This window comes from Manis pentadactyla, chromosome 2 (genome assembly GCF_030020395.1).
Source record: "Manis pentadactyla isolate mManPen7 chromosome 2, mManPen7.hap1, whole genome shotgun sequence".
Classification (NCBI taxonomy): domain Eukaryota; kingdom Metazoa; phylum Chordata; class Mammalia; order Pholidota; family Manidae; genus Manis; species Manis pentadactyla.
The window spans coordinates 216,448,938-216,476,280 of NC_080020.1; the positions used below are offsets into that span (position 1 = coordinate 216,448,938).

Consider the following 27,343-nt stretch of genomic DNA (forward strand, 5'->3'; position numbering starts at 1 on the left):
GAGTCAGGATTATTTTCTTAAAGGTCCAGAATCTCTTGACTAAAACACCTAAAATTTTTAACAGGACTTTTGGATAGAGATTTATGATGTTAAATTATTACAATATTATTGTCTTTTGGGGCAATACTTTTAAAGCCTTAAGTGTTTTAGTAGTTTAATACCCAATATGTTTTCATAAAATCATTTTGTATCTGCTATGCCAAGTAGAATGAATCCCATTTGTCAGTGTTTTGTTATCCACATAAACATGTTATTGTGACTTTGCATCACTGTATTGTTTATTGATTAAATTTTTAGGTGGTTACTGATATCTTTTTTCTCAGAAACAGAGAAATATTATGAAATCATTGTAATATCTATAAAATAAAATATGTTACCTATCACAATAACATTTATCCAACTGTCAATTTTTATGGTGGGAAATAAATTATAAAATGGTATTTCTAGGATTTTGTTGTTTGGGCCCACTACGTGCTATGAAAATTATCACTTGGCTTGTATTGAAGTTACCATTCATGAGGACAAATATTTATTTGCTTAAGCAAAAGTTGCACTTTTTATATTGGTTTACTAATTCAAGTGTATATCATATACAAATTCAACTACCATATGAAGCATTCTTCCAAAAAGAATACTTTTATCAAAACCTGATCTTACTTGTAATTGACCAAGCACACTCGCTCCTTTCCTCTTTCTGGCTGTGTGCTTTTCTACCTGGTCAGCCATTCCACTGTCTGATGTAAGCACTGGCTCTTGACTGGTTTAAAGAGAAGAAAAATCATAGACATAAATGTTCAACCAAAATTATGAGAATATGTTTGATAATTTAATATTAATATATACATCTCATTTAACATTAACCCCAAGTTATTGTATAGAATGATAAATATTGGGTACATTGATATTGATTGCATTGATGTTCACTCCATATTGATTTGAGAGTAGTGTTCTCTGGTGGAACTTTACTGGATTGTACAGTTTCAATTTAGAGCCCAGACTCATGAGCATTTCATTATTCTTTAGAACTAGCTTGATGGTAAAAAACTTGAATTTCTTAGAGGAAGCATGTCTTGGATTTTCTCATTCCTGATTTTTTTATTTTAGCCTTTAATGATCTTGTTACATTGTTTTCCTCACATAGCGCTCAAAATTTTTTGTTTGAGTCTTAATTCCCTAGTTAGTATACATTTTTGGAAGCAGGACTAAAAATTCTTGTAACTGAGGTAAGATAGGATTTGTACACATAGTGCTAGAAAGAGCTGTTCAAGATTGAATACTGTATCCCCCTTTCTTATTGACTTCCATTTTTTGTGTTCAGAATGAAATTGCCAGAGGAAACAATTACGCTACCAACATTTAAAAGTATAAGTAACAATCTCTAACATACAGTAGTGTATCACCCACTTCCCACTTGATGAACTGGGCTTTCAGGCTGTAAAAGAAATCCAGTCATCTCTATGAGTTCCTACTGCCACCTGGCAGGTTTTCATAAGGTAAGATGCTGTGTGAGGTGGAGAAAAGAGTGGCAGGTCACTGAGTTTCCCTTCCTCCAAAGCACTTTTTCATCGCTGGTCTAGAGTACTGTATTTTATGCTTTTAGAGTTCTTACCTAAGACTATTATTTTAATATGTCTAACCTTACTTTTTACCAGTTACCACTTATGCCCAGGTATGTGGTAATATTTAATTCAGCAAACATTTGAAGGCCTTCAGTATAAACTGCATAAAATACAATTTTCAGATAGCAGAGACACATAGTACATTGACCTGGCTCTCATGGATTTTATGTTAGTGAAGGAAACAAGTATATATACAACTAATGATGATACATTTTTTTTAAAAGCAATAGGTTGGAAAAGAAATTTTGGAGTGAAGACTTCTCTCTTCTCCTTACTTGTATATTTATCTACATTTTGAAAAAGATGAGTTTCATTTAAAAGAAAGAAATTGGTTACTTTCTAAGGTCGATTGGAATGCAGTATTCTAAGTTAGAAACAAAAGTTTTTAATGTATAAATCTTTCTTTCTTACTCTGGTAAATAGCTGGTTAAATTAACTAGGAGACAACTTAGAATCTTCAGTTATAATTCTGTTTTCACCTTTGCTTTTTCATATTAGGTTTGGTTTTCCAATGCATTGACTGTGTTTTGCAAATGAAAACGATTTCTTTCTCCCTCCTGCCCACCCCTTTGCCCCGGCCCGTCTCCTGTCCTACAAGTCTTCCACCCTGTCGAGTGTGCCTATTGCCGGTGTGAGAGTATGATGGGCTTCCGGTACCGATGCCAGCAGTGCCACAACTACCAGCTCTGCCAGAATTGCTTTTGGCGGGGCCATGCCAGTGGCCCTCACAGCAACCAACACCAGATGAAGGAGCATTCCTCTTGGGTAACTGCTTTGTGTTTTAGTCTGTGTCCCCAACTGTTAATCTGCTTCATTAGTAACAGCACTTGGGCCAGATCCTGACAGATGCTTACCAAGTAAGGATGTGGTGAATAAGATCATCATTACTAACATTTATGATGGGCGTTACACATGTGTTCTACTTCATCACTTGATTTTAAAAACAGAATTTTTAAAATTCCAGGAGATGGAGATATTATTACATTTGAAATGATTCCTTTTATCCAATAAGATGGAATGTTCTAATACTCCCTTCCCAAAGTGAAAAGTGTCTTATTGTAAATTGTTTAAGGTGGATATCTGGATATCTCCCCAGATGCTTACTCCCTGAGTTTTAAGTAAGATTTTAAGTTTTTTTTTTAAGCAAAATTTCCTTATGTATAAAGGGTTTAAATATTGCAAGGAAAGCTGCCTGAGAAGAAAGGAGTTAAATTTTTGCCAGTCTGAAGTTGGGGAAATCTTGTATTTTACAGTTGCCACATTGGTGAACTTACTTTCAAAATTAGTCCTAAATGACAATATTGGGGTGGAGACTGAGTTTTGTCTAATGTTTTTTCTGCATTTATTGAGATGATAATGTGATTTTTATCACATGCTGATTGATTTGTGGATGTTGAATCATCCTTATATTCCTGGAATAAATCCTACTTGATTATGGTGTATGACCCTTTTAATGTATTATTAGCTTTGGTTTGCTAATATTTTGTTGAGGATTTTTACATCTATGTTCATCAGAGATATTGGGCTGTAATTTTCTTTTTTTGTGGGATCTTCATCTGATTTTGGTATAAGGATCATGCTGGCCTTATAAAATGAGTTTGGAAGCATTTTTTCTTCTTTAATATTTTGAAATAAGTTGACTAGGATTGATACTAATTCTTCTTTAAGTGTTTGGTAGAATTTACCTGTGAAGCTGTCTGGTCATGTTTTTGGGGGAGTTTTTTAAATTGGTCTTATTCAGATTTCCTATTTCTTTGTGATTTGGTCTTGGAAGATTGTATTTCTAATCCCCATTTCTTCTAGGTTTCCCAATTTGTTGGTCTATAATTGTTCATCGTAGTCTCTTATGATCCTTTGTATTTCTATGGTGTCAGTTGTACTTCTCTTTCATTTGTGATTTTTATTTATATGGGCCTTTTCTTTCTCGATGAGTCTGGCTAGAGGTTTATTAACTTTGTTTATCTTTTCAAAGAACCAGCTTTTAGTTTCATTGATCTTTTTTTTTTTTTTAGTCTCATTTATTTCTGTAGAGTCTAACTCTTTACACTGAGGTAACTCTTTGCTCTATTACCTTTTGTAATGATTGGATTTGTGGGGATGTTTCTACTGAAAATTCTCCTTATATATGTTGGGGGTAAGAGAATGAGGAACTTCTTGTTTGAAGCCTTAGCTTCAACTTGATCATTTAACTAATTATAACCCATAAGAAAGGGGAATTTTGTATTTATTTAAAGATAAGTGATTTTAAGTATGCTTTATGACTTACAAAGCAATTTCTCATGTATTCTGTTGAATTTTTTTCATTGAGCTGTAGCATATGTAAAGGAAAGTACAGAAATCACAAGTGATTTCTTTTATTTCTGTCTGATCCTCACAATACTCTGGTGAAGTAAGTCATTGTCCCTATTTGTTGATATTTTATTTCAGCTTTGTTATTTTTTCTGCTTGATTAATTCATTTTTGTTGTAGTGACTTAAGACTTCAAGAAAAATCAAGTATTATAAGCATGCATAGTTTTGAAGTTTGTATCATAAATGTGTCAGTTCTGAATTTTAATGAGTGTATACATTCTTTGTAGTAGATGCATACTGTAAGGTCTTTTAGCAGTGTGTATAACTTGTTTTCTAGATTAGGACTTTGTGTAATGGACTTTTGATCTTTGAAGAAGATGGTGAATTTTGAGGCTGATGTGGGTAAAGGAAAAAAAAGACGTGTGGTCAGTTAAATAGTAATTTCTTTGAAGAGTGTTCACTGTATTGTACTAATATTTTGAATAAATGTTTATATTCACAACTGATGAATTTAGTGTGCATTTAACCAACTCATATATGAAGTTGCATTATAGATTTGATACTTGTACTGTTGGTGCTTGGAAATTTATTTTTATTTTTCCAAGAGTTTCTGTTTAATGTTTTATCTAAGTAACTATATGCTGTATGGCATCATTCTCTTAATCAGCAATCTGTTCATTTGCCCTTATTTTAGGGAAAAAAATGCCATATAATACCATATTTGAATGGACTCATTCTGCCCACTCATTATTCACTCAAAAGATATTTTTTGAGCACCTACTATGTGCCAGGCACTGTAACAGGCATACATCTATGAATAAACCAGACAAAGATATCCTGCCCTTGTAGAGCTTAAATTTTAAGAGGTATGAAAAGGACCATCAGGGCTGAACAATGTCACTGTTTTTTGTTGTTGGGGACACATCTACACTACGTTCTCAGCCCTCCTGTATCTTTTAGAGGGACCATGTGAATAACTTTCACCAGTGAAATGTGATCCGGGTGACATGTGTCTTACCAGAACAAGACAGTTAACAACTGGATGCCTTTTCCACCTTCTCTGCCAGCTTAGTGGAGAGAATTTCATTAGAACCCAGAGGAGGAGAAACCGTAAAATGTCCTTGAATGATAGGTGGAGAAGAATATCTCACCAATCTGCTTGACTTCAATGGAAGCAAAAAAAAAAAGCTACTGGAAGTTAAAATGAAACCATAAAATTGTGTCATTGGCTTAGTGGTCAGGTAGCACACTTGATGAAGGCACTGATATTGGGGACAGGAAAGACAGAAACCCATGTTACACAATGGTGATCAGTTTGGTGAATTAGTCATCCATGATAGCTTGGAAGGCACACTTCACACCAGCTGAGCTCTAGGTCAAATATTAGAAAGGATCAGAGTGTGAGTGTGTGTTGACTGTTATTCATTAGGTTTTTACAAGAAAGATAAGCTTAGGAAAGAATTGGCTAGTTTTCAAACAAAAAATGAAGGAATAGAGAAAGTTCTGACACTTGGGGCAGTGAAAGGAAAAACAGACTGCTTTTTGACTCCACAGAGCAAGACAGGAGCATTGAGAAAGGCTTTGAGCAACAAAGGCTAGTAAACTTTCTCAGTTGGAAAAAAATGACTCAGTCTTGTGGCAAAGATCAGATTAGGGATATGAGTTCTTGTCCTTGTCTGCTCTTCAGAACCACCCTGCTCCCACCTATATAGTTTCTGATTTAATGGGAACAAGGTACACGAAATCTGGATATAGGCAATTTAAAAAAATTCCCTCAAATGATTCTGTTGTGCAAAGTTGGAAACCACTGACCTATTGTTTCATATAGCCTCCAGGTGTCTTCTGTTGAAAGCAAGAAGCAAGGAGTCAGAGACATAAATCAGGCTTGAGAATTATGTCTAGGGAAGAACTTTCTGTCTGGCTACTGGCACATTGGACTGACTGGAAGCACACAGATCAAAGGCCTACTGAGTTTTTGAGGGACTTGTATTAGCAAAGGAGCCATGAACCTGGACTGAGCAAGCCCTTGACTATTTGAGGTGAAATGCCACTTATTAATGACCTAGAACTTGCTCTGGAAAGAGGTGGGTTGTGAAGAGTGCACAATCCCTAAGGAGGGCATGCCACCTGAATAGGAGGATATTAGAAAAGGAAGAGCCTCCTGCTCCTGTCCCACCATGATTTACCTGTTCAGTTCATAGGTTGCATCATAAAGAGCTACACATGGTCTTGATAAAGAAGACTGTGCCATTCCCAGAGATCTTGGACTTGTAGTTAGATGCACTGACTGAATGGGACTTCAGGTTTTCTTTTGAGGGATGGGAGTGGTTTGAGTGTGTTCTATGCATAGGAAAAGGAAGCAGAAAGATATTTAGTGCTTAGAAACACCAATATCCATATTTTCCCTTTCTTCCTGGATGTGTAACTGGATTATATAGTTCATGCTCCTTGCAGCCAGATGGGGCCATTGACTAGTTCTCATCAATGGAATTTGTTTGCAAGTCATCTGTGTTACTTTTGGGTCAAGACAGTTTAAAGCAGGTGTGTCTCTTCCATCCTGCCCTTCTCATGCCCAGTATACATTGGGCACATGGAAGGATCTCCAAAGAAATTAGCAGAGGCAGAAACCTTTTATGAAAGGGCAGGGTGCCTGAATGGGCAGATCAGAGCCCCTCTGCCAGTTTACACTGGACTCTCATATGAGCACGACATCACAAAGAGGAATCAGGAGTATAGGGGTTATAGGCCTCGGGATCATGTTGACCAAAGCAGTTTCTGTGGAGTGGTGGGTTCCTAAAACTGATCAAAGTGGGTACTAGAGGGAAAGGGAGAGAAATGGAGACAGCGATCACAGATAACTTTTGTCAGTGATATCTTTTTCTGAACACTTTTCCACTAGTAGTTCTTTTTTTTTTTACTTTTTTTTTGGTATCATTAATCTACAATTATATGAGAAACATTATGTTTACTATACTCCCCCCATCACCAAGTTCCCCCCACATATCCCATTACAGTCACTGTCCATCAGCATAGTAAGATGCTGTAGAATCACTACTTGTCTTCTCTGTATTGTACAGCCCTCCCTGTGCCCCCACACACATTATACATGCTAATCATGGCACCCCCTTTCTCCCCCCACCCTTATCCCTCCCTTCCCACCCATCCTCCCCAGTCCCTTTTCCTTTGGTAACTGTTAATCCATCCTTGGGTTCTGTGAGTCTGTTACTGTTTCGCTCCTTCATTTTTTTTTTTTTTGTTCTTATACTCCACAGATGAGTGAAATCATTTGATACTTGTCTTTCTCCACCTGGCTTATTTCACTGAGCATAATACCCTCTAGCTCCATCCATGTTGTTGCAAATGGGAGGATTTGTTTTCTTCTTATGGCTGAATAATATTCCATTGTGTATATGTACATCTTCTTTATCCATTCATCTACTGATGGGCACTTAGGTTGCTTCCATTTCTTGGTTATTGTAAACAATGCTGTGATAAACATAGGGGTGCATATGTCTTTTTTAAACTGGGCTGCTGCATTCTTAGAGTAAATTCCTAGAAGTGGAATTCCTGGGTCAAATGGTATTTCTATTTTGAGCATTTTGAGGAACCTCCATACTGCTTTCTGCAATGGTTGAACTAGTTTACATTCCCACCAGCAGTGCAGGAGTGTTCCCCTTTCTCCACAACCTCACCAGCATTTGTTGTTGTTTGTCTTTTGGATGGTGGCCAGCCTTACTGGTGTGAAGTGATATCTCATTGTGGTTTTAATGTGCATTTCTCTGATGACAAGCGATGGGGAGCATCTTTTCATGTGTCTGTTGGCCATCTGAATTTCTTCTTTGGAGAAGTGTCTGTTCAGATCCTGTGCCCATTTTTTAATTGGATTATTTGCTTTTTGTTTGTTGAGGTGGGTGAGTTCTTTATATATTTTGGATGTCAACCCTTTATCGGATCTATCGTTTATGAATATATTCTCCCATACTGTAGGATGCCTTTTTGTTGTATTGGTGGTATCCTTTGCTGTACACTACTAGTAGTTCTTATTGGGATTTTAGAAGGCCCAACTAATCCCGCTTCACTTTTTCTCACTCACGATTGCAGCCAGGAGTTAGGCAGATGGCAGTCTGTTTGAGAAAGCGGTTTTAATTGTAAGGAAACAATGGAGTTGCCAGTAGCCCCTGTAATGAATGACCCCCCCCCCCACCCAACGCAGGCCTTTTCAGCAGGAAGTAGACCTGGGAGCTTGTGACTCTGGGAGCAGAGGACATTGCTTGCTTTCTGTGGAGCTGCAGATATCAGGAGGTAAGGGAGGGAAAGAGGCTGAGGGAGGCATGTTCATGTCTTCTCCAGAACCAACCAGTGTAATGAGGAGAGGAGGGAGTTGGAGGCAGGGAGCAGCCTGGTGGGGTCCTGCAGAGAAGGTTCTCCACATGGAAGCAAGAGAGTGGGCATTGTAACTCCATGTTGATTCTTTTATTCAGATTTGTGAGGATATATTCACCTTCTCTAAAACACTCAGTTCACACTGAGTAACCTTGCCCTCAGGAGACCTGCAATATGCAGTGTTCCAGCTCTTGTTGCTATGTTAAGAAGTTGTCCCAAAACTAGTGACATATAACAACAGCTGTTTCCTTACACCCACAGATTTGGTGTCAGGAATTTGGACAGGGCAGAGAGTGTCTCTGCTCCATAATGTCTGGGGCTTTAGCTGGGATGACTGAAATACCAGATGGCCAGCTGACTTGAATGACGGGAAGCTTCTTCACTCGTTGTCCAAGGACTGCCCAGGATGCCTGTAAGGCTAGGCTCAGCTGGAACAGTCTGCTGGGGACGCCTGTGGGTGTCCTCTGAATGTTTGTAGATTGTGCTTTCCATAGTGTGGCAGCTCGGTTTTCAGAGAGCCTGCCTTCCAGGAGAGCTGGGGGAAAGCTGCCAGGCCTCTTCTGAACTGGCTGTGGAAGTTGCCCAGCCACGTTCTGCCGTGTTCTGTCGGTTACAATGAGCACTAAGGCCAGCCCCGGTTGACAGGAAACATACCGCATGATCGGGGGTGGGGGTGCAGTGATGGTAAGGTCCCATCGCCAATGAGCCCTTGTGCCGAGAGAGCGCTGCAGTTATATTTGGAAAATACAATCTGCCACAGAGGATAAAGCCGTATAATCAGAACAGGATTTCTGTTGAAGTGGTTAATTCAGCCAGAGAACCTCTCATGTTTTTCTATTAAATTATACTTTTTAAAAGAGCACTCACTTAAAACAACTGTAATATTTACTAGGATTTTTATGCCCATATTTAAATGATTCAGATTTGGAGGAGGATGTTTTTGAACTATTTTGGATGTAGTGTTGTTTTTTTAAATCACAGTTAAATGATCTTTAATCTTAACCTTGATTTTCCTTGGTTTGTGCCAACATGCTTTTTTCTGTTTTACTTTATGTATCTTCCTTCCTCCCTTCCTTCCTTCTATCCATCCTGTTACTGTAAAATGTATATAACATAAAATTTAACATTTTAACTCATTGTTGGCATACTGTTCAGTGGCATTATGTACATTCACAGTGTTGTGAAACCATCATCACCACCCATCCGTGGGAGTTTTTCATCTTCCCAAATTGAAACTCTAAATCCTTTCTTGATATGCAAGGAGGGCTGGAAATAAACAAGTCTACTCCCTGCCCTTCCCTATGCCTTACATTCAGATCTCTGCTTACCCTGATCTTCACTTTACCAAGAGAAATGTGGCTGGTTACTACTTGGTTACTCCATAGCAGGAAGTGTGTGTGTGTGTGTGTGTGTGTGTGTGTGTGTGTGTGTGTGTGTGTGTGTACCAAGTACACTTGTACCACAAATAGACTATATTAGCAGAGGTCCTCAGTAGGGGTACAGCAGTTCCATAACTCAGTGTGGTTGGTATAAAAATTTCACCTTTCTTCCCAGCAGGTGGCAGACTCCACCTTTGAGCAAAGTTGTTATCCTAGTCTTCAAAATGTAAATAATGAAGTGTTTGGATTTGTTTAACTATCTCTGTTTGCTTTTATTGCTTCTATTTTTATGAATGTTACTGGGCAACTGGCATATGCCCAGTGTAATTGTTTGGGCATTAGTGATATTAAACCATTTACTTTGAGGAGTTGGAACAAATTATGTTGTTAGAGAACTGAAACAGTTAAGACTATTGACTTGTTTTTGTCAGAAGCAATATTTAATTCTCATGTGACTAGTGTAACTCTACTCACGTCTCTAGAATTCTAAAAGATAACATGTATTCAGTGGGAAAAAGGTATGCTTCTTGGCCATGCTTCTGTCTAGTCCTAGATAGTGAGAAGTCATAGGGCACATGATTTCTTGACTTCCTTTACTCTGACTGTCCCCTCCTCCACTGAACCTCAGACTAGTTGTGCCCTGGACCTTTTTACCACCTTGAACTGCTCTACTTCAAAGTCACAGATTTAGACATTTCATTTTCTGACATCATTCCAGCTGACTTATTCAATTACTGTCATGAAGATCATCCTTTAATCTCCTTCCAGTCTCTAATCCATTGACCTGTCTCCCTGTTCTCTATTAGTCATCTGTTTTTTATTTTCCCCCCTTACTACTTAAGATATGACTATTCCAATACTATAAACTCCATTGTCCTGTGACTTTTTTATCCATGTCTCTGTCAATGAAATTCATGAATGAACTAATCTATCTCTAACTACTTCTGGAGAAAAGCATACAATAGGGCAGATTAGTGATATATGGTAATTATGAATTACCATAAATTATGAATTATAAATTCATATGGTTACATATGAATTACTCAAAGTAACCACCAGTCACTTCTCAGTGTCTGTGAGTCTTCTGCTATTTTGTTCATTTTGTTTTGTTTTATTTTTAGATTCCACAAATAAGTGAAATCATATAGTATTTTTCTTCATTTATTTGTTTAGTCACCAAATTCTTATCAGGTACCTGCTATTTAGCAGGCACTGTCCTAGGCACTGGGTTACCTAGAACAGGCTAGGACAGATTTTGTGCTTTGTGGAGCCTGCATTCTAAAGAGGACAGATGGATAAAAACATAAAAAACAAAATCCCCAAATAGGTGAACAAAATTATCAAATGGTGATAATAAATTCTATGTAGGAAAGTCATATGTCACAATATAATAAAAAGATGACTGAGTAGCTACTTAAGATATGGTGGTCAGCAAACTGCTGAAACGGACTCAAGAGAAAATAAAAAATCTGGATAGACCTGTAACAAGTAAAGAGATTAAGTTGGTAATAAAAAATCTTCCCACAAAATACCATTCCTAGATGACTTTACTGGTGAGTTCTACCAAACGCTTAAAGAATTAATACCAATGCTTCTTGCCAAAATAGAAGGGCTGAATACTTCCCATGTTATTCTATCAGCCAGTGTTACCCTGATACCAAAACAAAAAGACGTCAAAAGAAAAGAAAAACACAGACCAACATCCCTTAGAAATACAGACTCAAAAATCCTTAATAAAATACTAGCAAACCAAATTAAATAACTGTGAAACTGGTGACTGATGCAGAATGGGGGAAATGTTGTTGAATGGGAGAGTTCAAGGAAGACCAGTTTATAAGTTTCCTACAGCTGCCATAACAAATTATCACATACTTTCTGGCTTATAACAGAAATGTATTCTCTTCCAGTTCTGGATACCACAGGTTTGAAGTCCAGATGTTAGAAGGGCCACACCCCCACTGAGGCTGTAGGGAAGAATCCGTTTGTATTAGTCAGGGTTCTCCAGAGAAACAGAACCAGTAGGATGGAGATGGGGATATATTTATATGTAATTTATTTATTTATAAAGATTTATTATAAGGAATTGGCTCATGCAGTATTGGAAGCTATTAAGTCAGGATATGCAAGATGGGTCAGCAAGCTGGAGACCCAGGAGAACAGGTGGTGTAGTCCCAGTTTCAGCATGAAGGTCTGAGAACCCGGAGACTGATAATGTAGTTCCAGGCCAGGTCTGAAGGCTGGGAAGGCTTAAAACCCAGGAAGAACAAATGTTTCAGTTCAAGTCTAAAGGCAGGAAAAAGCCAATGTCCCAGTTCAAAGGCAGGCAGGCAGGCAGGCAGGGGGAATTCTGTCTTACTCAGAGGAGGGTCAGCCTTTTTGTTCTAGTCAGGTCTTTGACTAACTGGGTGAGGCCCACCCATTAGGGAGGGAAGTCTGCTTTACTCGGTCTACCAGTTTATGTTAACCTCAACCAAAACACCCTCACAGGAATACTCAAACTAATGTTTGACCAGATATCTGGGTACCACTTAGCCTGGGCAGGTTGACACATGAAGTTAACCGTCACACCCTTCTTTCTCTTTGATCTTCTGGGGACTGACGGCATTCCTGGTGTGTGGCTGTATCACTCTAGGCTCTGCCTCCTTGGTAATGCTGCCTCTTCTCTCTCTTCTCTGTGTGTCTGTCTTATAAGGATAAATGTCGTTGCCTTTTGGGCCCATCTAGATAATCCAGGATTAGCACTTTCTTTCAAGATCCTTAACTCAATTACCTTTTTTGCCATAAAAAGTAATATTTGGGAGAGAACCAAGATGGCGGCATGAGTAGAGCAGTGGAAATCTCCTCCCAAAACCATATATATTTTTGAAAATACAACAAATACAACTAATCCTAAAAGAGAGACCAGAAGACACAGGATAACAGCCAGACTACATCCATACCTGCGAGAACCCAGCGCCTCGCAAAGGGGGTAAGATAAAAGCCACGGCCCGGTGGGACCCAAGCACCCCTCACCCCAGCTCCCGGCGGGAGGAAAGGAGTCAGAGCCGGGAGGGAGAGGGAGCCCAGGACTGCTAATCACCCAGCCCTAGCCATCCGCACCAGAGTGCAGACACACAGTGCGTGCGTGGGGTGCTGGAAACTAGGGAAACAGGACAATAAGACCTGTGAGCAGGTCCCTGCAGCCAGCACACCCGGGACAAAGAAAAGCAAGTGCTTTTTGAAAGTCTTAAAGGGACAGGGACCCCACAGCTGGACGGAAGTGCCCCAGGACACTTAGCCCAGCAGCTGGGAATCACGGGGAACTCTGGGCACCTGAACCCCCGCAGCGCAGAGCGGAGGCCCCTCACCGCGATAAACAGCCTCCCTCCTGTTCCCCCTCCACGCAGCTCCACCATATTGGAGCAGCAGCGTGAGGCAGGCCACGCCAACAGCAACTGCAGACCTAAATAAACTCCATAGCAGCTGGGCAAGATCAGAAGCCCCATCCGCATGCAGCTGCCCAGCACAAGCCGCTAGAGGCCGTTGTTCTCCCAGGAGAGGAAAGCCACAAACTGGCAAGAAGGGACTTTCTCTTACCCAACACACGTGCCAGCTCCCCACAAATATATCTATCGCCATGAAAAGGCAGAAGAAATTGATACAGACCAAGATCACAGAGGCAAACCCTAGGAGATAGACCTAACCAGTCTTCCTGAAAAAGAATTAAAAATAAAGCCCATAACCATGCTGATGGAGCTGCAGAGAAATATGCAAGAGCTAAGGGATGAAGTCCAGAAGGAAAATACAGAAATGAAACAATCTCTGGAAGGATTTATAAACAGAATGGATAGGATGCAAGGGGCCATTGATGGAATAGAAACCAGAGAACAGGAATGTATAGAAGCTGATGCAGAGAGAGATAAAAGGATCTCCAGGAATGAAACAATATTAAGAGAACTGTGTGACCAATCCAAAAGGAACAATATTCGCATTATAGGGGTACCAGAAGAAGAAGAAGAGAGAGAGAGGGATAGAAACTGTATTTGAAGAAATAATTGCTGAAAATTTCCCCAAACTGGGGGAGGAAATAATTGATCAGACCATGGAAGTGTACAGAACTCCCAACAGAAAGGACCCAAGGAGGACAACACCAAGACACATAATTAAAATGGCAAAGATTAAGGACAAGGACAGAGTTTTAAAGGCAGCTAGAGAGAGGAAAAAGGTGACCTACAAAGGAAAACCCATCAGGCTATCATCAGACTTCTCAACAGAAACAATACAGGCCAGAAGAGAATGGCATGATATATTTAATGCAATGAAAGAGAAGGGCCTTGAACCAAGAATACTGTATCCAACACAACTATCATTTAAATATAAAGGAGGGATTAAACAATTCCCAGACAAGCAAAAGTTGAGGGAATTTGCCTCCCACAAATCACCTCTACAGGGTATTTTAGAGGGACTGCTCTAGATGGGAGCACTCCTAAGACTAAACAGATGTCACCAGAGAAAATAAAATCACAGCAAAGAAAGCAGACCAACCAAATACTAACTAAAGGCAAAAAATAAAATCAACTACCCACAAAAGCAGTTAAAGGAAGCACAAAAGAGCACAGAATTAAACAACCAACATATAAAGAATGGAGGAGGAGGAATAAGAAGGGAGAAAAATAAAGAATGACCAGACAGTGTTTAAAATAGCTCAATAAGTGAGTTAAGTTAGACAGCAAGATACTAAAGAAGCTAACCTTGAAACTTTGGCAACCACGAATCTAAAGCCTACAATGGCAATAAGTACATATCTTTCAATAATCACCCTAAATGTAAATGGACTGAATGCACCAATCAAAAGACACAGAATAATAGAATGGATAAAAAAGCAAGACCCATCTCTATGTTGCTTATAAGAGACTCACCTCAAACCCAAAGACTATAGGAACAAAGAAAGACTGAAGGAATAAAACAGCAGCAGAATCATAGAACCTAAGAATGGACTAACAGTTACCAAAGGGAAAGGGACTAGGGAGAAAGGGAGGGAAAGGAGGGATAAGGGTGGGGAAAAAGAAAGGGGGCATTACGATTAGCATGTACAGTGCGTGGGGGGCAGGGGGAGGGCTGTGCAACACAGAGAAGACAAGTAGTGATTCTACAGCATCTTACTACGCTGATGGACAGTGACTGTAATGGGGTTTGTGGGGGGGATTTGGTGAAGGGGGGACCCTAGTAAACATAATATTCTTCATATAATTGTAGATTAATGACAACAAAATTAATTAATTAATTTTTTTAAAAAAATAATATTCACTCATTTGCCATCTAGTAATATTCTCCAGTTCCAGAGATTTGGATGTGGACATATCTTTTTGGGAGACACCATTCAACTCACTACAGCTAGTGTACAAGAAAGGTCAACTAAGTGGGTGTTGAAGGAAAAAATGGTGGCAGTGGTAATGTTGGACTCCACTATAGAGGGATATTTAGGGTTTTGGTCTGATAACATCACATTCAAAAGTTGGGTTCTAAGGAAAAGGGGAAATGATCTGAGAGTGGCAGTGAGGTTCGGTTCTAGGAGCACTTCTCTCCTACCTGGAGATCCAGCCATTTGAGGGGTGTGAGAGAGAAAGCAGATGTACTTAAATGGCTGCAGGGGAAGCCAAGCCTTCAGGGAAAGCCCAGTCTCCTCCTAGAGTATGAAGGTAAAAGTGACATTCAGAGAAGAGGACTCTCAGCCAGAGAAGGGATTTTGCTGATGGTGGACAAGGAGAAGGATTTGAGAATTGAGGATTAGTGGGAAATGGGGTTGTGTGAGGTTATGTGACAAGACTTATGGGAATGAGAATCCAGGTGGGAGACTTGGATTTTTCATGAAACAAGCAAAACCTATGATAAAGGATGTGCTGGAATTAGTCCTGGATAGTCTCCAGGGCACATCGTGGTGTTGTCACTGTGAACAGTAGTTGGGAGAGGGTCTTGCCAGGAGTCCTTATGTATGGTATTAGCTTCTGTACTCCAATGTTTGTTAAAGAACTTTGTAGAAGTTGGCATTTCCCACTCATTCCAGTTTTAAAACTACTTTTGATCATGATGTTAAATACTTCACTTTATGCCCATCTGACTTGCAAAAAGTGCAAGAGATTGATAATATTCAATTTTGGCAAAAGTATGGAGAAGATGCTAGAAGATTCTTGGTAGGAATATTAATTGTTAACACTTAAAAAATAAAATTTTAAATGCACATAACCTTTGGCCAAACAGTTCTCCATAAAGGAATTCTCCCATAAAAACATTTACACCATGTATATTAGGATTTTTGTGTAAGGGTATCATACCAGCATTATTTGTGATAGCCCCTCTCCTAAAAGGAGATGGCCAAAATATCTAAAGTAGCAAAATGGTTAAACTGATTATGGAATATATGTAACTATGGAATTCTTTGTATGTAGCAGTCAAAATACGTGAAATAGATCTGTATGTACAAATATGGAAAGAGGTCCATAATATATACTCTTTTTCCACCCTCCTCAGAGATAACCTCTATTTTGAATTTAGTGTTTAATATTTCCATTCATATTTTTGTCATTTTCATTACACATGTGTATGTCACCATTAAAATACACAGCATTGTTTCTCATATTTTAAAACATCAAAATAGTGCATATATCCTTTTGCAGTTTCTCTTCTGCATTTCCATTGTTTTTAAAACAATCTCTGTGTCAATATGGTTATTTTCAGTGCCACATAGAATTCAATTCTTTTACAATTTTTAACAAAGTGCTCATCTTTGTAGTCAAGGCTTTCTGTTCAGACAGTCATCTTTATCTGTGTGCACTGCTTACTTGGATGGGAGACTGTGACTTGTTTTCAGTGAGAGTGAAGGAGGGATAGAGGGGCCACATCATGGAAAAGCTTTGTAACTAGTCTTCCAAGCACTGGAGCTCCTGATTGTCCTGGAATTCATTCAGCACCTGTCTCTCCAGTCCAAATTCCTATACACACTACACCTGCCTGAGATATCTTCATCACCATGCTACAGTATCAGGAGTCACTCTGTCACTTGCCTGAGCCCCACACAGCTCCCCATATCAACTACTTCCAAGTGGAACACTCTAAATGCTATTCCTACCCAAGCAGCAGTACTTTCCTTCCCTTGTTTTAGTACAAGGTTTTCTTTTACAAACTCATCTCACCTGCTTTTCATGGGATTCTTAACAGTCTAAGTTCTACCATGGATTTCCCCTTCTGTTTTTCAACCTCTAGTTACTAAAATATTATTTTAAAAATTCTACTCTATCATTTCTAAGTATTTGGGACAAGATGGAAGAATATAGCATGTCCTCAGTCCACCACCTTGGAATGGAATACCCACTTATTTTATTAAAGTTAATAAAAATTTATTTGGAACCTTTGTACTATCTCTTGTGATATATTATTTTTAAAAGGCTTCAGAATAATTGCTTTAGAAAGTGAAAACTAAGCTCCAGTTTAATTTAATTTGTAAAGCTATAATTGTGATTGATTAATATAGGAGAGAAATGTAATCTATGTAGTTTTTGTTACTTTTTCAAGATTTAAGAGTATTAGCTCTCTGATAATTATGAAAATGTGGGTATGTAAAATAAAATGTAATTAGTTCATAAAAGTTTTCTGATACATGTTGATAAATTACAAAAACCTCTTAACCCACAAAAACAAAACCACTGCTATTCCAACTTGTTGGAATTCCACATCAAGGCTTTTCCATGATGTGGCCCCTCTATCCCTCCTTCACTCTCACTGAAAACAAGTCCCAATCTCCCATCCAAGTAAGCAGTGCACACAGATAAAGAAGATTGAACAGAGCCTTGACTACTGCAAAGATGAGCACTTTGTTAAAAATCACCAAAATAAGGGAACACAACCATACAGAGGAAATACAGAAGAATCTATCTCAGACATAGAATTAATAGAATAAGCAGAACTAGATTTTACAATACATATAGTTGAACCCTTGGAGAGATACGATCAGTTATTTTATCTATGAAATAATTAAATATTGATCCAAGAAATTAAAATTTTCATTGTCAAAATAATAAATTCATTAGATAGGCTGATTAACAGTGTTTACAGTTGAGGAGCAAATTTGTGAGCTGGCAACTAGAGCAGAGAATTGTTCCTAAGCATATCACAAAATGTAGGGAAGAAAATTAAGACTTGGAGGATAGATTGATGAGTGCAGTCTGATAAGAGTTCCAGAAAGAGGCTAAAGAGAATGCAGAGAGGTGATATTTAAAGAACAGATGTAGTTTCAAGATGGTTGACCAAAGGCATACTACTTCTTCCTCCTTTTGTACCAAACCCATAGAAATAATAAGACATTTAGATTAATAAATTCTCTTTCAAGATGGAACAGAAAAAGAATGTTCTAGACTTGAAGCAATAAGACTTCTTTAAATGAAGAAGATATATTAAATGAGAAGTTACAGAAAGGAGCTGCTTATTTGAGGCCATCACTACTGCTGGGACCCTTTACCGCTCTGCCTACTTTGTCAGTACAGATTCAGCATGAGGCCCCCCAGCCAGGAGGCTACTGTTGTTTAAGATGGCAAGTGAGCAATGGGGGGACATGTTTGCATGGCCAAAAACCATGAAAACCTGGAGGAAACTAGCACAGTGAAATATGAACAGCAGAACTACACCCTAGGAAGTAGAACAGTTAGAATGAAATTTTCAAAACAGGTCAATTAAATTTTCGCAGAAGACCAAGGATGCTTAGTACAAGAAGTGGAAGTTCTGAAATGATAAGCAATAATGAAAATGAAAGATACAGTTGTTGAACAAACTCATTGAATGGGCTGCATAGCAAACTGGATATAGCTAAAGAACAAATTAGTGAACTAAAAGATCAGGGTGAGAAATTCTCCCAAAACTTGTCATCAAGAGATAGGAGAGTATGAAACAAAGGTCCATGTGGAAGTTCCAATATTTAGGAGTTGAAGTGAGGAAAATTGACAAGAGATAATATTTGAAGAAATAATGTCTGAAAAATTTCCAGAACTGAAAAAGTATGAGTCCTTAGGTAGAAGGAGCTTACTAATTGTCCAGAAGAATACATTTTAAAAAGAAACAACACAAATCAGCACCTATATACATCCTAGTGATAATGAAGAGAAATTCCTAGGAAAACAGATATTACTAAATTTGGTAGAAGAAGAAATAGAAAATTGGAATGGGCTACAAGCCAGTTAAAAATACTAGCATAAGAATCAAAGACCTTCACAGCAGAGAAATCATCAAGCCTGGACTGTTTTATAGGTGAGCTCTCTCAAACCTTCAAAAAACAGATAATTTTCATTTTATACATACCATCCCAAGAGCATAAGAAAAAAGATTGGAACACATCCAGTTAATTTTACTAGGCCAGCATAATTTCCATAGGCATATATATGCAGAAAAGAAAACTATAAGCCATTCTTACTTAAGAATATAGATGCCAAAATCCATACATTTAAAAAAGGTAAGTAGTATTTAACCTGGAAGTGCAAGGATAATTCAGCTTTAGAAGGTCTGTCCATTGCACCAGCCTAACTGCTGGCTCCAGCAACATGGTAGACTAAGCTAATGTAGCCTCCCATTCCCAGTGACAGACATACATGCTAAATTAAATATAACAATAAAATTGAAATGCAGAATTGAATTTAAATGAAAGAGAAATCTCTGGCTATCAAAAATAAAACCCCAAATTGTGGTGTCCCAGGGGTTTATCGGACTGGATATGGGATTTAGGCCAGTGGTTGGGCTTTAGTGACCCCATAGGCATAGGAAATCTAACTGGGTCCACTCAAGGTGAGTAGAACTAATATTCTACTAGAAATGCTCCACTGGTCCAGAGAAGGTGCAAATGGGACTCCCAAACAAAAACAATGTCTGCAAAAGGTGCTGATTTGTTATCAAAAATGACAAACTTGATTATGAAACAATCAGCAGGAGAATCAGAAAACACAAAGTATGCCAAGAACTTTAGAAAATGATATATTTTTAAAAATTATATTAGTAAATTTAGGAATAGTGACATTTAAAAAGGAACAAGCCAATATGAAAAAGGACCAAATTAAACTTCTAGAAATAAAGAATATTAAGGTTAAGCTCAGTGTAGGTATTAAATAGCAAATTAGGGACAGCTACAGCAAGAATTAGGGAATGGAAAATAGATCTGGCAAAATGAACCAGGATACAGAATACTGACCACAGATGTAGGGAAATGGAAAGTGTGAAAGGTGATTAAAGGATTTGAAGCATAGAGTGAAAAGATCAACCTAGAATTCTGTTCCCATCTAATCTATTCAAGAGCAAAGGAGAAATAAAGATACATTTTCAGAAAAAGTCTCAATGAGTTTGCTACTAATGGTCTGAGTTTGCCACCAATAGGCCATTGCTGATGCAACTAATAAAGGATATACTTTGGGGGAAAAATTAATTGAGGCAATAAGGAAGAAATGGAATCCAAGAAGAAATTATGGTGCACAGTGGAATTGGTAAATGTGGGTAAATTTAAATAAGCATCATGTATGAAATAATAATAATGACTAATTTTGGTGTGCTTAAATAAGAGGCAGCTGAAGTACTAATTAACTATGAGATGAATAAAGTTGAAGTCTGATTAGAGTTAAAGGATTTTAAGTTACAGAAGGCCAAGTACAGATGCTGATTAGGATTGTGGTAAATGTTCATGTTAAAATAGTTAGAGGAGGTTCCTGACTTGTCTGAGGATTTAATAGGCTTATGTTTCTGCTTGGATCTCCTCAGATGGCAGCTTGGAGCTCAGGATGATGTACTCAGAGAGAGTAATTTGAAGTAAACATGACAGGAATGGCCTCTGAGGCACCAGTCCTGAGCTTTTTCCATTAGGCTGTTGTGCTCCCAAGTGTCAGGGCCTGTCAGCATGTACTGTAAACTGAAGACTGCGCTGTGCAAGGAAATTGCTCGAGGCTGATTGAAAATACAGTCATCTGAGCTCAAAAATAATTTCTTTTCAGAGTGTCTTAGTGCCGGGTCCACAGTTAAGCTGAGGAAAACAAGTTTCAGCCCTGACATAGGAACACACAGTGCAGCGGTGACAGGACAAGGCACCTTCTGCTCACCACCTTGGAGGCTGCCCCTTAATGAGGAATTCTGGGTTTCTACCCCTGACTCAGTCGAGCTTTTCTTCATGACCCCCACTGTGGTACTTGGTGTCACCAGTCTGTTTCTTGCAAGAATGTCCCACTGTCCTTTCTTGCAAGAATGTCCCATATTGAGGGATGTATCTCAATCCCTGTGTGTTCTTTCTCTTAAGTAAGTTTACCTTTTGAGGGACTGTGTTGTACCATGAAAAGAGTAAGATAGGCCTCATTCATATGAGCTTTAGTTTCTGTACCTATAAAATTGAGACTGTTAACATCTAATTCATACCACAGGATGGTTAGATGAGCTAGTTGCCTGACACTAAATTCTTAATAAATGTTACTTCCATTTCAAGGGGAAAAAGTAAGCAACCATGAGAAGAGTCAACTGAAAGAATATAATTGCCAAAAAAGAAAACAAAATAAATTAAAATGAGAAAAATGAAACTAAACCTAAGAAGTAAGCAAGAAAGGACAAAACTAAAAGAAAAAATGAAATAAAACAAATAATGATATAATTCAGAGAAATAAAAATACCTTATTTATCAGTAAATTTACTAAATTTTCCAGATTAAAAATAAACAGTTATCAAATTGATATTTTTAGAAATTAGATTCTATGCTGTTTATAAGAGACAGCAAAAAAATAAATATACCCACAGAAAAATTGAAAGTTGAGGATAACAAAAGACATCCCAACCAAAGTACTAGCCAAAATAAACTTATAAAAACTATACTAATCTCAGAAAATAGATTTCAGGGAAAACTCTTTACCAGAGAGGTTGAAATGGTACATTTTATATTATGCATATTTTATCACAATAAAAACTTTTTACCAGAAAGTTTACCAAGGATATAAAGATGAAATTAACAATTATACAAAATACATATCTAATAATTAGCTGGAAAATACATAAATAATAAAATTAATATAGGCACAATAACAACTTGAAAAATACGTTATTAAAATGGGTAATTTTAACACACCTCTGTCAACTGTAATTAGAATAATTTGACAAAACACAATGAATGAAGAAAATTTGAATGTACCCAACAATTAATGATTGCACATTCTTTCCAAACACAAAATTTGACCACAAAAAGGAAGTCTCAAAAGAGAATTAGTATTAGACTGCATTCTCTGACTACAGTGCATTTGAGTTAGGAATAAATAACAAAAAGCTAACAAGAAAACAACAGATATATTAGTTATTGAAAGCTTAGTTGAAATGAACAAATTGCTAAAACAACCTTTTTTTATTCTTTTTTAATTGAAGTGTAGTTCATATACAATCTTAAATTGATTTCAAGTATACAACACAGTGGTTCAACAGTTACCCATAGTATTAAATCCTCAGCTTCACTAGTGTAGTTACTATCTGTCAACATAGGAAGATGTTACAGAATCATTGGCTTTTTTCTCCATGCTGTACTACCATCCCTGTGACCAACTTATATTATGATTGAGAATTTATTCCCCTTTAAATTTCCTTTTTGTTCTGCTGATAGTGTCACCTTCCCCATCCACCCACCCAACCCCTTCCCCTTGGTAACTGCAGTCACTTCTGAGTGTCTATGAGTCTACTGCTCTTTTGTTCATTTTGTTTTGTTTTATTTTTATATTCCACAAATAAGTGAAATCATCTGGTATTTGTCTTTCTCCACCTGGCCCATTTTGCTTAGCATAAAACCCTCTACGTCCATGCATGTTGTTGCAAATGGCAGGGTTTCTTTCTTTTTTATGGCTGAATAATACTCCATTGTGTATATGTACCACATCTTCTTTATCCATTCATCTTTGTTGGATACTTTGGTTGCATCCATATCTTGGCTGTTGTAAATAATGTAGCAATAAACAGAGGGGTACATGTATCTTTTCAAAATCAGGGATTTTTTTTTCTTCAGGTAATTCCTAGAAGTGGAATTACTGGGTCATGTGGTATTTCTATTTTTAGCCTTCTGGAAACCTCTATACTGCTTCCACAGTGGCTGTAGTAATTCACATTCCCACCCACAGTGTAGGAGGTTTCCCTTTTCTCCACATTCTTGACAACACTTGTTCTTTCTCATATTTTGGATAGTAGCCATTCTTACTGGTGTGACATGATATTTCTTTGTGGTTTTCATTTCTGTTTTCCTGATGATTAATTATGTGGAACATCTTTTCATGTGCCTGTTGGCCATCTGTATTTCCTCTTTGGAAAAATGTTCAAATCCTCTGCCCACTTTTTAATCAGGTTTTTGTTTTTATGGGGGGTTTTTTGGTGTTGTCTTATGAGTTCTTTATATATTTTGGGTGTTAACCCCTTATTGGATAAATCATTTATGAATATATTCTCTCATACTGTAGGTTTTCTTTTTGTTCTGCTGATAATGTCCTTTGCTTTACAGAGCTTTTTAGTTTGATATAGTGTCACTTGTTCATTTTTAAATTTTTTTCCCTTGCCTGAGGCAATGTGTCTGGAAAAAAGTTGCTCATGCTTATGTTCAAGAGATCTTTACCTATGTTTTCTTCTCAGAGTTTCATGGTTTCATGACCTACTTGTAGGTCATTAATCCATTTCCAGTGTACTTTTGTGTATCGAGTTAGGCAGTCATCCAGTTTCATTCTCTTGCATGTAGCTGTCCAGTTCCCCCAACACCAGTTATTAAAGAGACTGTCTTTTCCCCATTGTATATTCTTGGCTCCTTTATCATGTATTAACTGATCACATATGTGTGGGTGTATATCTGGACTCTAAATTCTGTTCCACTGATGTATGGATATGTTCTTGTACCATACTGTTTTGATTACTATATCTTTGCAGTATAGCTTGAAGTCTGGGAGTGTAATCCCCCAGCTTTGTTCTTCTTTCCCAGGATTGCTTTAGCTATTCAGGGTCTTTTTTGGTTCCATATGAATTTTAGGATTATTTGTTCTAGTTCATTGAAAAATGCTATTGGTATTTTGATAGGGGTTGCATTGGATCTGTAAATTGTTTTGGGCAGGATGGCCATTTTGACAATATTAATTATTCCTATCCATGAGCATGGGATATATTTCCATTTATTTGAGTCTTCTTTAATTTCTCTCACGAGTGCTTTATAGTTTTCAGAGTATAGGTCTTTCACCTCCTTAGTTAGGTTTATTCCTAGTTTTTAAATTCTTTTTGATTCCATTGTAAATGGAATTGTTTTCCTGATTTCTCTTTCTGCTAGTTCATTGTTAGTATATAGGAACACAACAAATTTCTGTGTATTAATTTTGTATCCTGAAACTTTGCTGAATCCAATTATTAGTTCTAATAATTTTTTGGTGGGGTTTTTGGGTTTTTGATATATAGTATCATATCATCTGCAAACAGTAACAGTTTTACTTCTTACTTACCAATTTTGATGCCCTTTATCTCTTTACCTCGTCTGATTGCCATGGCTAGGACCTCCAGTAGTATGTTAAATAAAAAGGGTGAGAGTGGACATCCTTGTCTTGTTCCTGACCTTTTATAAGAAAAGCTTTTAGCTTTTCATCGAGTGTGATGTTACCTGTGAATTTGTCATATATGGCCTTTATTATGTTGAAGTACCTACCCTCTATTCCCAATTTGTTGAGAGTTTTTATTATGAATGGATGTTGAGTTTTATCAAATGCTTTTTCGGCATCTACTGAGATGATCATATGGTTTTTATCCTTTTTGTTGTTAATGGTTGTGCATGATACTGATTGATTTATAGTAAAACAACCTTTCTTACCAGAACTGGTTCAAGATGAAATAAAAACCCAAATAGTAATATAATCACCAAAGAATTTGAATTAGTAGCTTAAAATTTTTACACAAAGTAAAGAATCAGGCCTAAATCACTTTACATGGGTTTCAATAAATATTCAAAGAAAAGATGAATTCCAGTATTACATAAAATTTCCCAGATTCTAGATAAAATAATGAGCATTCCAGTTTCATTTATGAGACTAGAATAACATTGATATGAAAAACTTATGAGGACAGTGAGAAAGGAAAATTACAAGCCATTCTCATGAATGTAAATGAAAACCTAATCAATGTATTGTGATGCTGAATCCAACAGTGTATACAGAAAATAATACATCATGACCACAATGGTGTCAGTCCATCAATTAAAGATAGATTATTATAACTTAATGATATTCAAGTTGGATGGATTAACCAACTCTATATAACCATCTCAAAAGACTCATATAAAATACTTAATGAATCCCAGTATCCATTGATAATTTAAACACACAAACACACACACAAAAAATCAAACAAAGCCGAAACAAAAAATCTTAGTGATCTAGGAGTAGAAAGAAGTTCCTTAACCTAATACAGGATATTTATAAAAACTCTTAATAAACATGATATTTACTGGTGAATTGTTAAAAGTATTTGTTTTAAGACTGAAAACAATATAAGGAGGCTTGCTCTATTCAATATTTTACTGGTAGTCCTACATAGCATAGTAAACAAGGAAAAGAAATAAAACGTTTTTGAATTGAAAGGAATCAAAATTGTCATTATTTGATGATGACTGTCATTATAGGAAGTCTGAAAGAATCTCCAGATAAACCATTAGAATTTAAATAGAGAGGGAACCATAAAAGTAAAAATAGGTAAGTTGGACTACATCAAAATAAAAAACTTCTGTGCATTAAAGAACATAATAACAATGTAGTGAAAAGGCAAACTATGGAATGGGAAAAAATATTTGCATGTATCTATACCCAGTAGGTATATCTGATTAGGAGTCCATATCCAGAATATGTAAAGAGCTCCTACAACTCAGCAACAACAAAAACCAAATAACCTGATTAAAAAATGGGCGAAGGACTTGAACAGACATTTCTCCAAAAATGATATATAAATGGCGAACAAGCATATGGAAGATACTTGACATCACTAATCACTAGGAAAATGCACACCCAAACCAGAAAGAGATATTACCTCACACCTCTCAGGATGGCTACTATTAAAAAAAAAAAAAAAAATATATATATATATATATATATATATATATATATATATATTAACAAGTGTTGGCAAGGATGTGGAGAAATTGGAACCCATTGTTGATGGAATGTAAAATGGTGTAGATGGTGTAGCCACTATGGAAAACAGTATGGAGGTTCCTCAGAAAATTAAAAATAGAATTACTGTATGATCCAGTAATTCTACTTCTGGATATATATCCAAAAGAATTTAAAACAGAGTCTCAAAGAGGTAATAATTGTACAACAACCATGTTCATAGTAGTAGTATTCACAGTAGCTAAAACCTGGAAGAGCCCTGGTGTCCATTGATGAATGAATGATTAAACAAAATGTGGTATATACATACAATGTCTATTGTCCAGCCTTGAAAAGGGAAGACATTCTGATACATGCTAAACATGGATGAACCTTTAGGACATTATGCTAAGTATTAGAAGCCAATCACAAAAAGGCAAATACTGTACAATTCCACATATATGAGATTATCTAGAGTAGTAAAATTCATAGAGACAGAAAGTGGACCAGTGGTTGTCAGAGGCTCAGGGGAGAGGGAAATGAGGAGTTGTTTAATAGTTTTAGAGTTCCAGATTTGCAAGATGAAAAGTTTTGGAGATTGTACAACAGTGTGAATATATGTAACACTACTGAACTGAACACTTAAAATGGTTATGGTGCTAAATTTTATGGATATTTTGCCACAATTTTTTTAAATGAGGTAAAAACAGCAGGGTTTCTGGTTACAAAATCTATTTATAAAATATTGATTGACATAAATAAGATGTGTATATTCTTTATGGACAAGAATTCATAACTTTATTGAAAGACATTAAAGAAGGCTTAATACATGAGGAGATGAGCATATTCATGAAAGGAATGTTTGGTATTTAAAGATATCATTCCTCTCCAAAATTATCTGTATATTTGATCAGTTCCCATCAAAATCCCAACAGGATTTTTTTGTGTGATAAATGACAGTCTGGTTTTAAAATTTAAGTGGAAGTACAAAGGCTCCAGAATAATGAAGTACTCCTAAAGAAGAGTATAAGTTTGGGACACCAGTACTATCTGAAAAGACAAGAGGGAGCAATTAAGTCATTGTGACACTGTACAGCGGTAGAAATAGACTATCTAGTAAGAGAATTAGCCATATAGAATAAAATCGTGTTCTTTCCTCACACCTGTCAAAAAAAAATCAGTTATAAGTAAATTCAAACTTAAAAATGAAAGAAAAAAATCACAAAACCTTAGAATACAATGTGGGAGAATATCTTTATGACCTCAAAGAGGGAAATACTAAGATACAAAAAGCACAAAATGTAAAGGTGAAGATTAATAAATTGGGACTACAACTATTTTAAAGGTGACTGTTCATCAAAAACAATGGAGTGAAAAACATTTCTTAAAGTAGAGTTGTTTCCAAGCTGTAACTTCCTGAGGATTAAAATACGAAAAATAGAAAGAACTCTTACAAATCAGTACGAGAAAGGTAACAAAGTGAAACACTATGCCAAAGACAGTAACAGACATTTCACAGAAGAAGAAACACAAATGGCCCATAAACATTAGGA

At 37.0% G+C, this 27,343-nt stretch overlaps 1 protein-coding gene across 18 annotated transcripts in view; it reads left to right on the forward strand.

Annotated features, from left to right (window-relative positions):
- DTNB (dystrobrevin beta) overlaps positions 1-27,343 on the forward strand; it is a 258,809-nt gene that overhangs the window by 108,623 nt on the left and 122,843 nt on the right. For 16 of the 18 annotated variants that reach the window (XM_057497369.1, XM_057497380.1, XM_057497372.1 and 13 more), the window contains one exon: positions 2,218-2,384. In XM_057497369.1, coding sequence (XP_057353352.1) covers positions 2,218-2,384 — 167 coding nt within the window. Of the gene's footprint in view, positions 1-2,217; positions 2,385-8,123; positions 8,213-8,554; positions 9,430-27,343 lie in introns of those variants that run through there. The other 2 variants (XR_008995919.1, XM_057497381.1) reach the window with 2 other exon arrangements.